General features: G+C 45.7%; 1 protein-coding gene across 2 annotated transcripts in view; it reads left to right on the forward strand.

Annotated features, from left to right (window-relative positions):
- LOC122932951 (protein argonaute-3) overlaps positions 1-15,267 on the forward strand; it is a 142,156-nt gene continuing 126,889 nt past the window's right edge. For both annotated transcript variants that reach the window (XM_044287642.1, XM_044287643.1), the window contains exon 1: positions 1-903. In XM_044287642.1, the coding sequence (XP_044143577.1) occupies positions 885-903 (19 nt within the window). In that variant the 5' untranslated portion in view covers positions 1-884. The remainder of the gene's footprint in view (positions 904-15,267) is intronic.

A 15,267-nucleotide genomic window follows, 5' to 3' on the forward strand; every position in this document is an offset into this window, starting at 1 on the left:
GACAGTCTTCCTGGCAGTGGAGCGCTTGTTGACGTTATGTCCGGCCTCTAGGGGAGGGGTTGGAGGAGGGAGCCGTCTATCTCCTCCTCATTAGTGAAGGAAGCTGGAGGACCAGGCGCTGCCGGCGGCCACTGCTCCATCACCGAGTGAGCAGAGAATAAGGAGGGCTGACGTGGAAGTTGAGCTGGTCCATAGGCAACCGCTGGTGAGCTCTCATCACTCGGTCTTCACTAGTGGACCACTGACGACCAATCACAGCCGGGCTGTCCTCACTCCGCTCAGGTGGTGGTGGGGGATGCCAGCCAATCACAGCTCGCCTCTCATCCTGACTCACCACCTCATTGCCACTGCTTGTTCGGAGTAGAGGACAGGTAAAGTGAACTACCAATAGGGAGAGGGGGTGCAAGAGTGAAGAGCCGGGGGCGGCAGTTGAGGACAGCCAATCAGCGGCCACCGTATCACACACAGACCAGCTGTGACAGAGATGAGGACCAAGAGGTGACTCAGCCATCTCTAAGGCAACGGCCAGTAAGCTGCTAGACCTGCTTCTCAGCACTCCCTCTCCGCAGCCTGCCACTGCTCCCTTTTACCTGTGGACACAAGTCTGACAGGTGACAACTCTGCACTCTGGTAGCCAATCAAAGGAGAGAGCTGTATGCCAGGATACACTGTGCAGCCAATCAGCAAGTAGCTTTTCCAGTGCCTGTCTATTAAAACAGGAGTGCCATTCCAAGACGTGGGGTGTATCGGGCAGCGGTGCCCAAGTATTATCAGCAGAACAAGAAACCAGCAACAAGTGCAGCGGATAAAGGATCTGCCGGCAGTTTACGCCAACCCACATTGGGATCCTCAAATTCAGGACAGCAGGACACTGACCTCCATGAATGGAAATCGGAACCGCAGGTAAAGCTCTGCAGAGCTTCATTATATGGTTGTCTCACTTCAGCAGGTGGCATTTATTATGTAGACCAGTTAATACAAGGCACTTACTAGTGTATAGCTATTATCCATATTGCCTCCTTTGCTGGCCTGATTCATTTTTCCATCACATTATACACTGCTCGTTTCCATGGTTACAGACCACCCTGCAATCCATCAGCGGTGCACAATATAGGAAAAAGCACTGGAGACTCTGGTGCCCAGGAGCTCACATAGGCTGGTGCTTTTTCCTATAGTGTGCAACCATGACCACCACTGATGGATTGCAGGGTGGTCGTAACCATGGAAACGAACAGTGTATAATGTGATGGAAAAATGAATCCAGCCAGCAAAGGAGGCAATATGGTTAACAATACATTAGTAAGTGCCTTGTATTAACTTTCGCTACATGATAAATGCTAATTGCTAAAGTGACACAACCCCTTTAAGTGCTGGATGCTCTGCCTGGCATCCAGCTGGACAGGACATTAAAAGGATCATTGTCTTACAATCAGACTGGTGTTGTCTGTGGTCAAGGCTGACTGATCGCAGCTGACAGCGAGCCACTGGTCATGTGGCCTTGCAATACTTGGAAGCACTGATGTTCATCTAAAAGTTATCGAAACTGATCAATCAGAACGTTGCTGCCATTTACTTGTTTTTTAGGAAAATGAACCACAGGTTCTGATTGGTTGCTGTCGACACCAAAGTCTGAGACCGGTTTGACAGATTGACCTCCACCGCCTGCCTTGTATTAGTATGTATGTTCCAGTCCTCGATCATTGGCTTGTACTGGGGTCTACATGGCTGGAGTGGTCCCAGCAGTTGTAGATGGAGGTGGGAGCTTGGTGGGCTGCAGTGGACGGTATTTTTGTGTTCTTATGTTAGGGTCATGTAAGGACTGTGCAGCCTTGGTGTGACGTGTAGATTGTGACATGGGGAGTGTTGTGTACAGGTAGTGAGCAGCAAACCGGTTCTTCAAACCATCACCTGAGGTCCTTCAGCTCCGATGATGTCTGTCCCATCATGCTGAACACTCTAATCTCTCCCTTCTGGTAGGATCAGTCAGCATTACGAATGTTGACAGTTTCTCCTCCTGACATAGAAGGTCCTATGGTGCAGCTACTGCTCGTCTAGGACTAAGGCTAATTTCACACTTGCGGCAGAGTGATCAGGAAATCTGCATGCAAATGGACAGCATTTGTAGACGGATCCGGATCAGTCTTACAAATGCATTGCAAGAATGAAACCGTCTCTCTGGATGTCATCTGAAGAAACGGATCAGTTTATATAATTTTTTTTCAAATTTTTGCATTGCGGTATTTTTAATGGTGGATGCGGCACTAATACATTTCAATTCGGGATTTTGGACGGAAATAATACCGCAATATGCTGCGGTATTTCCTCCATCCAAAACGCCATTCAGTGACTGAACTGAAGACATCCAGATGCATCCTGAACGGATTACTCTCCATTCAGAATGCATGAGGATAAAACTGATCAGTTCATTTCCGGTATTGAGCCCCTAGGACGGAACTCTATACCGGAAAAGAATAACGCTAGTGTGAAAGTACCCTTTAGGTTGGGCTGGCTCCCATATCATGTGTGCAGCCTTCAGCACGGCAAGTCAGGGGTGGCCGATTCCCTGGTGGGAGTCAGTTACACCAATCTTCGCTGGGTAGTCCTAGCCCACATCACCCACATCTGTACGTTGTTTTTGGTGTGCTCTGCAGACAAGGACATGGTGGCTGCAGCTCTGTGGATATGGAAGTGTTAACTACAACATCCAGCGCTGTGAATATACTAAGTCTGACCATCAGGACCTTGGCTTGGGTGACAAAGGCGTGATCACTAAAACCTTAATATTCCCAAACCCCAGCAGTGATATGGCTTCAGGACTGCCTGCAAGAGGAGCTGTCACCTCTCCTGGCATATCTGGTTTAGTAACTACTTGCATTCCATATGTCATAACAATTCCAGAGCATCTATTCTTATAAATCTGTTGTGCCGTTCCTCAATTATTCCTACTAGAAGGTTAGGAATGAAATTTCCAACTTGGTGTTACCATTTGGAAAAGGTGGTGTCCCTGCACAGTCTGAGACTGTCCAATCACCCAAATGTAAACCCCAGTTGCAGATTCATAACTTCTAGTAGCAACAACTTTATGAGAAGCTGCTCCAGGATTGTTATAGCATCGGGAATACAATTTAACACAGACATGTCAGGAGAGGTGACAGGTCCTCTCTAAGGGCTCATGCTCATGAACGTATTTTCTTTCCGCTTCCGTTGTTTTTTTTTTTTTTTTGTTTTTTTGTGTGAGCGGAACCATTCATTTCAATGGGTCCGCAAAAACAACGGAAGGTACTCGATGTGCATTCTGTTTCTGTGTTTCCGTTCCGCAAAAAAGTTGTGCATGTCCTATTATTGTCCGCAGATCATGGTCCGAGGCCCCATTCAAGTCAGTGGAACCGCAAAAAGTACGGAACACATCCGTATTTTCCAGATCCATACTGTAGAAATGCTATTCCCAGCCCATATTGCTTATGTGTTTAGTGATTAATAGGTTACTGTTTACGTTTCCGAACTGCAAAAAAACAGATCAAATGCGGAAACCATACGGATATTGTTTGTGCAATAATGGAATGGAAAAGGACTTAAATCAGAAACCCCCCCCCCCCCCCCCCGATACAGAACAACGGATTTGTGAAAAACGGACCGCAAAACAACAATGGTCGTGTGCATGAGCCCTAAGTCTGAGGGTAGGAAGTGCCTAAGTGCAGCTAAAGCTTCCAATACCGTATATATAACAGATACAGGTCTGTATTTCTAGTAGCCACTTGGCTAATAAAAGCGACAAAGGTATATAGCGGCCATAGTCCGGTGTGATCATGAGGACAGCGCCCCCTGCCTCTCTCCATGGTGACTGGCAGGCTGTGTGTAGGCTTACACTGTACAGGTCCTTCTAAAAAAATTAGCATATTGTGATAAAGTTCATTATTTTCTGTAATGTACTGATAAACGTTAGACTTTCATATATTTTAGATTCATTACACACCAACTGAAGTAGTTCAAGCCTTTTATTGTTTTAATATTGATGATTTTGGCATACAGCTCATGAAAACCCAAATTTCCTATCTAAAAAAATTAGCACATTTCATCCGACCAATAAAAGAAAAGTGTTTTTAATACAAAAAAAGTCAACCTTCAAATAATTCTGTTCAGTTATGCACTCAATACTTGGTGGGGAATCCTTTTGCAGAAATGACTGCTTCAATGCGGCGTGGCATGGAGGCAATCAGCCTGTGGCACTGCTGAGGTGTTATGGAGGCCCAGGATGCTTCGATAGCGGCCTTAAGCTTATCCAGAGTGTTGGGTCTTGCGTCTCTCAACTTTCTCTTCCCAATATCCCACAGATTCTCTATAGGGTTCAGGTCAGGAGAGTTGGCAGGCCAATTGAGCACAGTAATACCATGGTCAGTAAACCATTTACCAGTGGTTTTGGCACTGTGAGCAGGTGCCAGGTCGTGCGGAAAAATGAAATCTTCATCTCCCTAAAGCTTTTCAGCAGATGGAAGCATAAAGTGCTCCAAAATCTCCTGATAGCTAGCTGCATTGACCCTGCCCTTGATAAAACACAGTGGACCAACACCAGCAGCTGACATGGCACCCCAGACCATCACTGACTGTGGGTACTTGACACTGGACTTCAGGCATTTTGGCATTTCCCTCTCCCCAGTCTTCCTCCAGACTCTGGCACCTTGATTTCCGAATGACATGCAACAGTCCAGTGCTGCTTCTCTGTAGCCCAGGTCAGGCGCTTCTGCCGCTGTTTCTGGTTCAAAAGTGGCTTGACCTGGGGAATGCGGCACCTGTAGCCCATTTCCTGCACACGTCTGTACACGGTGGCTCTGGATGTTTCTACTGCAGACTCAGTCCACTGCTTCCGCAGGTCCCCCAAGGTCTGGAATCTGTCCTTCTCCACAATCTTCCTTGGGGTCCGGTCACCTCTTCTCGTTGTGCAGCGTTTTCTGCCACACTTTTTCCTTCCCACAGACTTACCACTGAGGTGCCTTGATACAGCACTCTGGGAACAGCCTATTCGTTCAGAAATTTCTTTCTGTGTCTTACCCTCTTGCTTGAGGGTGTCAATGATGGCCTTCTGGACAGCAGTCAGGTCGGCAGTCTTACCCATGATTGCGGTTTTGAGTAATGAACCAGGCTGGGAGTTTTTAAAAGCCTCTGGAATCTTTTGCAGGTGTTTAGAGTTAATTAGTTGATTCAGATGATTAGGTTAATAGCTCGTTTAGAGAACCTTTTCATGATATGCTAATTTTTTTAGATAGGAATTTTGGGTTTTCATGAGCTGTATGCCAAAATCATCAATATTAAAACAATACTTGAACTACTTCAGTTGGTGTGTAATGAATCTAAAATATATGAAAGTCTAATGTTTATCAGTACATTACAGAAAATAATGAACTTTATCACAATATGCTAATTTTTTTTAGAAGGACCTGTATATACAGCAGCCTGGCAGTCACTGACCACAGGGGCGTCTGAAACCAGAGTATTTTCAGCACCCCTGTTAGCAAAAGGTAAAACATTTTGTAATATGCCGGTCTTACATAGGAAAGCATGTTAAAGGGTCTTTTCCAGATATTCTCAGGATAGGTCATCAGTATCTAATCGGTGGGGGTCTGACACCCAGGATCCCTGCAGATCAGCTGTTTGAGAAGGCACGAGCACTCCTGTGAGCACCTCCGCCTCCTCGCAGCTTATCAAGCACAACACCGCACATTGTATACCGCCTGTGCTTGGTAACGTGCTCAGCCTCATTCACTTTTACGGGGATGACTGCTACACCAAGCACAACCGCTATACAATGTGTAGCGCTTTGCTTGGTAAGCACAGAGAAGTCTGCGGTGCTCACAGGAGTGCCGATGCCTTCTCAAACAGCTGATCTGTTGGGGTCCTTGGCGTCGGACCCCCACCAATCAGATACTGATGACCTATCCTGAGAATAAAACCTTTTAAGCCGACAGATCTGCTTTAATGATGTGGACCCTGCAGCCTATCAGTTGTCCTCTGGCAGGACATGAGCGTATATGATTATGGGGAGGCTAGGGGATATTGTTTGGCTGTCTATGTGTGGGCATGGCCAGGTTAGGTTAGGGTTCCACAAGGACACAGTTGCTTGGGATTTGGGGTAAAATTGTGGTGTCACCACAACTCTTGAATGCCTTCAGTATTTGTCTACTGTCTTCATGATAGTGAAACATTGAAGTCGCGTGAGCCGTCTCTGCTTTCTGATTGATAATTGCTGGAGATGTCCTGGAGGGATTGTCAGGTTGATTAAAAAAACAATGAACAAAACAGCTGTAGGGATCGACCGATATTGTTTTTTTTTTTAGGGCCGATACCGATAATTTGTGAACTTTCAGGCCGATAGCCGATCATTTATACAGATATTCTGGGAATTTTCATTTTTGAAAGTTTATTGTTAATGTGTATTTTTTATTTTTTTTTTGTAAATCTTTTTTTCATTTATACTTAATATTTTGGTGTTTTTATTTTTGTAACTTTTTTTTTTTACTAACTTTTAGCCCCCTTAGGGACTAGAACCCTTGTCCTATTCACCCTATCATGGTGAATAGGAGCTCACACTGTCCCTGCTGCTCTGTGCTTTGTGCACACAGCAGCATGGAGCTTACCATGGCAGCCAGGGCTTCAATGGCGTCCTGGCTGCCATGGTAACCGATCGGAGCCCCAGCATTACACTGCTGGGGCTCCGATCGGAGGAGCAGGGAAGAGGGGATCCTGTGGAGGGGAGCACTGCGCCACCAATGTTTTTAATACTGGGGTGGGGGGGCGCACTGCGCCACCAATGCTTAATACTGGGGGGGCTTGGGGGGGGGGGGGAGGCGCACTGCGCCACCAATGCTTAATACTGGGGGGGAGGGGGGGCGCACTGCGCCACCAATGAAGCTTAATCTCTCATTTATTCATATACAGGAGGCGGGAGCTGGCTGCAGAATCACATAGCCGGCTCCCGACCTCTATGAGCGGTAGCTGCGATCCGCGGCACCTGAGGGGTTAATTACCGCAGATCGCAGCTACCGCTCATAGAGGTCGGGAGCCGGCTATGTCATTCTGCAGCCAGCTCCCGCCTCCTGTATATGAATAAATGAGAGATTCCTCTTCATTGGTGGCGCAGTGGCCATAGCTCCTCCCCTCCTCTTGTCCCCTGTCCTTTCATTGGCGGCAGCAGCACAGGGGGAGGAGACACTGCTTCCTTCTCCCCTGTGCTGCTAAGGGGAACACGGAGAGTGCTGTCAGCAGCGCGATCTGTGTTCCCCATACGGAATATCGGCAAAATAAATGCCGATAGCGTTCAAAATCCTGAATATCGGCCGATAATATTGGTAAATCCGATAATCGGTCGATCCCTACATAGCGGCATATTAGGGTATTTTCACACTTGTGGCACCGGAACTGCCTGCCGGATCCGTCAAAACATATGGCATTTGTAAGACTGATCAGGATCCTGAACCTTATGACAAATGCTTTGAAATGCCAGAACCGTCTTTCCAGTGTCATCCAGAAAAACGGATCCATCGTTTTATTTTTTTCACATCAGAAGGACTGATCAGGCATTGCGTTATTTTAAATGCCAGATCCGGCACTAATACATTCCTATGGAAAAAAAAATGCCGGATCTGGCATTCCGGCAAGTGTTCCGGAATTTTGGACGGAGATAAAACCGAAGCATGCCCGCGATATTATCTCCGTCCTGAAAAGTCAAAAAGACTGAACTGAAGACATCCTGATGCATCCTGAACGGATAGCTCTCCATTCAGAATGCATGAGGATATGCCTGATCAGTTAATTTCCAGTATGCCGGAAATGAAAAATGCCGGAAATGAAAAATGCTAGTGTGAAAGTACCCTTAGATGCAGGTCTTAATCTGTGCCCCCGTGACTTCAGATGTGCCTCAGTTATTGAGGCATGCACCTACTAATAATAGTGGCATCTGTGCAGGTCCAAGCGCCAGCATGGGGATCTACACCGCCAGATGAGCTGGTATAGAGCCGCTGCACTCACTCCTTTCCTGCTTTGCCCACTTTTTGGGAAAGCTCTAAGCAAGCAGAGTACACGTTCTTAGTCTGTGTCCAAAAGGCTGTGTGTTGTCCATGCGATGGTCACATTTTCTGAACCAGTCATGGCTAATGTTAGCCGAACTCACTGTATTCTAGTGATCTGGGATGCTGTGAGTTCCAGCCTGTCCAGTACAGTAGAACTTGCAGATCACTATGATGCAGTGAGGTGGTCTGGGAAATGTGACCATTTCACAGACTGCAAATGGCCAAGTGAGTGCAGCCTTAAAGGGGTTGTCTCTCTTCAGTAAATGGCATTCTTCATGTAGACAAAGTTAATACAAGGCACTTACTAACATATTGTGATTCTCCATATTGCCTCCTTTGCTGGCTTCCTTCATTTTTCCATCATATTATACACTGCTCATTTCCATGGTTACGACCACCCCTGCAATCCATCAGCAGTGGTCGTGCTTTCTCCTTTGGAGTGCAAGCACGACCACTGTTCCTGGATTGCAAGTGGCCGTCACCATGACAACCAGCAGTGTATAATGTGATGCAGAAATGAATCCAGCCAGCAAAGGAGGCAATATGGAGAATCACAATACATTAGTGAGTGCCTGGTATTAACTTTCTCTACGTGATTAATGCTATTTGGTGAAGGGGTTTTCTGGGCTCTCTATGGTTTGTCACAGCTCATGGTGTTGCTAATCCCTTTAATAACAGTGGGATCTCGGCATATAGACAATGTGACTGTAGCATGCCTCCACCTTCTGCGACTACTGCTCCACATGAAGGATACAGACTGCTGTGGAAGGCTGAAATGGAGATTCCCACCAGCCTGTGATCCCTCTTCTGATGAGAAGATAGCAGGGAATTACTATTTATGCTACTTTACACTATCCTCCACACTGACTCCATTCTCCAGGACGTCTTCAAGCTGTATGTGTTTTTTTTTTTTTTGTGTTTTTTTTTTAATATACAAAAGTCTTGCACACAAATTTCACCAGCCATCTTTACACAAAGGGAATATGATTCACCGATGAGCGGCTGAAAAATGAGTCACGGCGCTTACTCATCGGGTGACCAAGATGGGTGACTGGACTGGTAATGGGGGGTTTTGTTAACTGTTGGTGATCTTTCCCACGTGGGCATTGTACATGACACGAGCTATTTTCTTAGTATTGCGTTACGGAAATGGTCATTATTCGCTTCTGTCTGATGACAGAAATAACACGCTGCTGTTCTAAATGTTCTGCGTAATGGTGAACACAGCTTCCACATATGTGCATGTAAAATCTATGGCTGGAGGCATGCAACCACGAGCTGGCACATGTTCAGTGGTTGGTAGAGACTGACCCCCAGTCCTCCATAGAGCCTCCCAGTGCAGCGGTGGCTCCCGTGTAGCATTGGTTTCAGTGCATGCGGTTCATTCTGGTTCACTGACTCTTCTCTGTACAGAAGGCATTTGAGGCCAGGATCAGGGAAAGTTCAGTGTGCTTTTCAAAGGGATAGGGAAGCGTACTGTGTGTGTGTGGTGGAGGAGGGGCAGACTCCGCTTCCAGGGCCGTCCAACCCTAGGAGTTGTGTGCATGCCACATTTACTGCATTTCACTGCGTGTTAAAGAGAACTGTTCCTTGTTACGTATATATGTTACAGGCTGAAATGTTAGGCAGTGCAGAATATGGGAGCAGCACTCCAGAATGCTATATTCCAAGAGGAGATATATGAAGAGAAAAATGTACATGGAAATCTGCCACGTCTGAATTTTCCTTTGGGGTATGTCCATGTGTAGTGTAAAGGCTGCGCCTTCTCCACAGCGGAAAATCTGCAGCTTTTACAGTACCAGCAAAGTGGCTGAGATGTCCACAATGTCATTCACACCGCAGAAAGAACACACAGTGTAAACTGACTTCCGCCACCTTTTTCGGCTTATGACCCTCCGCGATTCCGGCAGCAATGCTTTGGTCAGTTTTTTGAGGTGGCGGATTTTCCTTGAGGCCATTCCCTGCTTTTCAGGAGAGCAGCCAGGATTATAAAACAAAGAATAAAACTTTACTCACTTGGTTCAGGTCCCTCTGTTCCGGGCCCATCATATACATTATACTTAACTGCGGATAGCGGCACGAAGTTAGTGTTTGTTTTGGTGCCGTGCTGGATCCGCCTCTCATCAGGTGCACTGGGTGGAGTCATTAGTTTAAATGGCACTCCAGCCAAGTGATCTGAGCGGATTATACTAATCATTGTGGTCTGAGAAGCTAGGAGGGAAGGTTGGCTGTCTGTTCCTGCTCTGGAAGATAAGTGTCATTTCTAGTTTGATTGTTTTGTGTCATCTGTCCCATCCAGGTTCTGTGCGCGCAGGCTGCTCCTATTTCCCCACTTCACCATCTCAGGGAATTCAGGGTTTTGTCAGCCCAGGCTGGAGGACATATCACACCTACCTTCAAGGTCTGTATGTGGGCTGAGCAGTGCAGGGAAAGAGGTCAGGGATTAGCTAGGAGGTGACCCTTCCCCTGTCTCTCATCCAGAGCCTGGTTGGTGCGTTATCTGTTATTTGGAGTGCACGCCCGCCGTGACGGTTGGTCACCGTCGGGGCCTGTTATTGACTGCAGCCCCGTCGCTGGATGTTTTGATCCAAGTGGCGGGGAGATGCAATGGCGGCCATGCAGGGATTCAGCGTGACGTGGGTATTGGGGTGCAGGTAAGTATAATGTATATGAGAGGCTTGGGCATTTAGACGTCGGATAACCCCTTTAAAGTAAATGCGTATATAGGGTAAGTCAGGAAACTGATGGACAGGTTCCTGATGGGCCCAACCGTTCCCTTCTCTCTCGCCCAGGCCTTTTTTAAAAAATTCTAGTTAAATTTCTGCATTTTAGAATTGATTCACTGTTCTCTACTGTTTCTATCCAGAGAAATAGGTTCTACTTGTAAATGAAGACGATACAGATAAGGGGTGGTGAAGCAGTTTTCAATTTCACTACTAGATTGTGGGTGTTTGTAGCCAGTAAATGAGAAGGCATGAAAGCTTCCTGACAGTCTTCTGATGACGAGTCTATGCTGCACTACACCGGTGGGTGGAATAAACCCTATAGAATGAAGAATATAGATTGTAGGCTCAGGGCTGTTCAGAGGAAATTCCAGCATCAGGACCCCCACAGATGAGCTCATTTTTCAGCAATGTGTCCTAACACTGGATCTTTAAATAGGTACATGAAACTCAGGGGCCCCACTTCAGGGCATTCCTTACTCTGGAGGGACAGCACCATGTAGCTTTAACGGAAAGCCTGACTAGCAGACATTTCTTCTTCCTCCCATGTAGGGCTGTGCGGACGATTTCTACATGTGACGTCATACAGGATTGACTGGTGTTCGTTTTCTTTACAAAATGTGGTTTTTAGTAAATGCCTGTATTCCCTGTACAGATAACAAGCATCTGAGAAGAGGCTTCTGCACGCCACTGTTCTTCTGTTATTCCTCCTAGAAATTTATGAGTTAATTGACAACTTTGTTTCCATTCTACTCATCAAGGTGATAGTTAGCACTGAGTGTATAGTGTCAGAATGTATTATGCACAACCCCAAAACTGTGCAGCTATTGTTTTGATCCAAGCATTGAGCGCCTTTAAAGTGGTCAGTCGTCATTTGGTTGAAGGAGGTGCAAACTGCAAAGACGACCGCGGCGCTCACAGTAGTGCCACAGCCTTTTCGCAGCTTTCCCTATGCCATGTGACCGCCTTCATCGGTCACATGGCCTACGCGCGTCTCAGCCCTATTGAAGTGAATGGGGATGAGCGTGATACCAAGCACAGTCATTCTACATTGTACTCCGATACTGCTTCGGTGCCTTTTCAAACAGCTGATCAGCAGGGGTCGGACCCCCACCATCTAGCCTTATTAACTGGCAGAAATCAATGTTAATGTCAATAGACTTCTTACATAAACCACCAATGTTCCAAAATATGAATATTAAATATGTGCACGATGTGTGTCGATATCTCAGTATTGAAGTGACTAATAACAAGCGATTTCAAGTGCCAAGCACTGGCAAGACTATTTCTGTCAGCCCGTAAAAGTGAATGGAGCAGTGGCTGCACTTCCCATTCATTTTCAGCGTCCCCATGGGAATAAATGGATGGCGGCTGCGCAGGTGGGCCCTCCTTCACTTTGCAGGCTCCATTCTAAAGATGGGTGTGGGTCCCAGAGGTCCTAGCGACATGCCCCCTTTAACCCCTTTAGCCACAATGATGTACTGTACCTGTACATCATTACTCACAACTCATGTTGTGAGTAAGGACTAAATACTTTAGGGGGGATTTTTTCACTAAGGGAATATTTTGAAGTAATTTTCTCTGAGTCTGCATTGGTGTACATTGCGCCAAATTTATGAAATGTCACATGTTGTTTGGTAAATTTGACATGCTAGAATTACTAGTCCAGTTTCCTACACCACCCCTCTACTGCAGGAGCTTTGGGTACTTTTTTGTGACATTTTAAAATAGTCCCAGTGATTAATCTTGTGTGAAACTCATTAGCAAAGCTAACCATGCCCACAGCTTTTCAAAACTGGAGTGAGTGGTATAAAGTCGAAAGACTTTTGCAAGAATTACCTCAAAAAGTCGCAAAGGTACGATTTTATATTTTTTTTACTTTTTGAAGACAGGATTCTGCAGTGCGGGGTTTAATGAATTTCCCCATGTCTGCTCATCAAACCATGTAAATGGACCTTAAAGAGTTATCCAATATGCCGGGGACCCTCACACTGATTATACTTGCCTGGCTTGCTGCTCCTAGGCCCCGATCCCTGCACTGCTGCTGCTTTTACCTGCTCGCGGATGAAAACATCCGGTGTTGGGGGGGGGGGGGGGGGGGGGCGGCGTTAGCACACAATGAGTTTCCCTAGCATCGCGAAGACCCAAGTAAGTATATTCAGTGTGGGGGGGGCCCAGCATATTGGGGAGGGGGGGATTTTTATAGGTTTGGATAAACCCTAAAATCTGACAGCATTCAGTATAACACCACAGTCATGATGCATACAAGGCAGGGTATTGGTTGACTGGATGAAATGCCTTACATGCGGCTCAGGGGGTACTGTTTGTAATTCAACACATTGGTGTATAGAGCAACTGCTGGAAAATAAGGCCTTACATCTCTGTGTATCTATAATTAGAAATAGTACCCCTTCATAAATATAATTTTTTGTTTTATTATAGATTACCATATATTTGGAGCTAAAAATAACATTCAGTTTGGCAACATTTGACTTCAGCAGCTTCTATAATACACACTACGTAGCCAGCTGCAGAAAGCTGTTCTGTGATAATTCCTTCAGACTGGCCGTCTCACAGCAACTTCTCCAGAGCCTCTCCTGAGCAATCTTCTAAGGCTCCTTTCACACCTGCGTTCAGGTGTCCGCTCGTGAGCTCCGTTTGAAGGGGCTCACAAGCGGCCCTGAACGCAGCCGTCCGGCCCTAATGCATTCTCAGTAGAGGCGGATCCACTGAGAATGCATCCACCTGCCAGCGCTCAGCCTCCGCTCCGCTCAGTGAGCGGACACCTGAACGCTGCAAGCAGCTTTGGGGTGTCCGCCTGGCCGTGCGGAGGCGAGCGGATCCGTTCCGACTTACAATCTAAGTCAATGGGGACGGATCCGCTTGAAGATGACACCATATGGCTCAATCGTCAAGCGGATCCGTCCCCCATTGACTTTCAATGTAAAGTCTGAACGGATCCACTCAGGCTACTTTCAGACTTAGAAAATTTTTCGAAGTTATAATGCAGACGGATCCGTTCTGAACGGAGCCACCGTCTGCATTAATATGAGCGGATCCGATCGAACGCAGGTGTGAAAGTAGCCTAAGCTGTCTGTTTTATGCCCAAATCAAAGTTCAAATTAGATTTGTGCATAGATAAGTTCAGAGGTTTGTTTCCTGCATCCCCCCCCCCCCCTGCAAAATTCTAAATGCTATGAGTATCCCCCCCCCCCCCCATGTGCAGGTATATCCAACCAAAAAAGCACCAGAATGTTTGTAAAGAAGAAGAAAAAAAAAGTGACAAAATATTGATGGCTGATACTGAGGATAGAAAACATATGTTTGATCATACAAACTAAATTAATATTTGTGAAACAGCCCCTTTAATTAGAGATTAATTGAATTCTGGTCTATGTACTGAAAATATGCACTGCAGGTCAATTTCTGCATGGAAAATATATGCACCATGTATATATGTTGAAAATCTCATCTATTTAGTTGGTACTGTATTACGCTGCATGAAATGAATGGTTAAAGAAGAATAAAGCAAACATTTTGGAATGGCCAAGTTAAATTAATCCCATAGAAATGTTGTGACCTGAAGCGAGCAGCGAGAGGAAACCCACCGGCATAACAGTTGAACCTTTTTTGTATGGAGGAATGGGCTAAAATTCCCCCAAGCCGATGTGCAGGACTAATCAACAATTACTGGAAATGTTTAGATGCAGTTACACCAGATGGAGAGATTCATATACTTTTGCCGCTCACATGTGATATTGGATGATTTTCCTCAATAAATAAATGACCAAGTCTGATATTTTAAAATCATTTGTTTGATCTGGTTATCTTTATCTACTTTTAGAAATTGTGTGAAAATCTGTTGTAGTTTAAGGTCAAATCCATACAGAAATATATAGAAACGTCTGAAGGCTTCACAAACTTTCAGGCACCCCTTTAAAATTTAAATTAAAAGCACTAGTTCTTCTTTACGCAAGAAGCATTTCCTTTATAGTTTACTTTCTCCTAACTACATTTTAAAAGTATTTTATGTGAGGCTACTTTCACACTAGCGTTTTTACTGGATCCGGCAGTGTTCAGCAAAAATGCTTCCATTACTGATAATACAACCATCTGCATCCGTTATGAACAGATTTGGTTGTATTATCTTTAACATAACCAAGACAGATCCCTCATGAACTCCACTGAAAGTCAATGGGAGACAGATCCGTTATCTATTGTGTCAGAGAAAACTGAGCCAATCCGTCATGACCCACAATGCAAGTCAATGGGGACGGATCCGATTTGTTCTGCATCCCATGACGGAAAGAAAACCACCTTTGCTCTCCGGTAAGAGAACGCAACCAAATAGACCAGAATGCATTTTGGAGCATTCCTTTCTGTTCAGTTACGTTTTGTCCCCATTGACAATGAATGGGGACATAACGGAAGCGTTTTTTTCTGGTATTGAGACCCTATGACATAGTGAGGAACAGAAGTATTTT

Source organism: Bufo gargarizans, chromosome 3 (genome assembly GCF_014858855.1).
Source record: "Bufo gargarizans isolate SCDJY-AF-19 chromosome 3, ASM1485885v1, whole genome shotgun sequence".
NCBI lineage: Eukaryota > Metazoa > Chordata > Amphibia > Anura > Bufonidae > Bufo > Bufo gargarizans.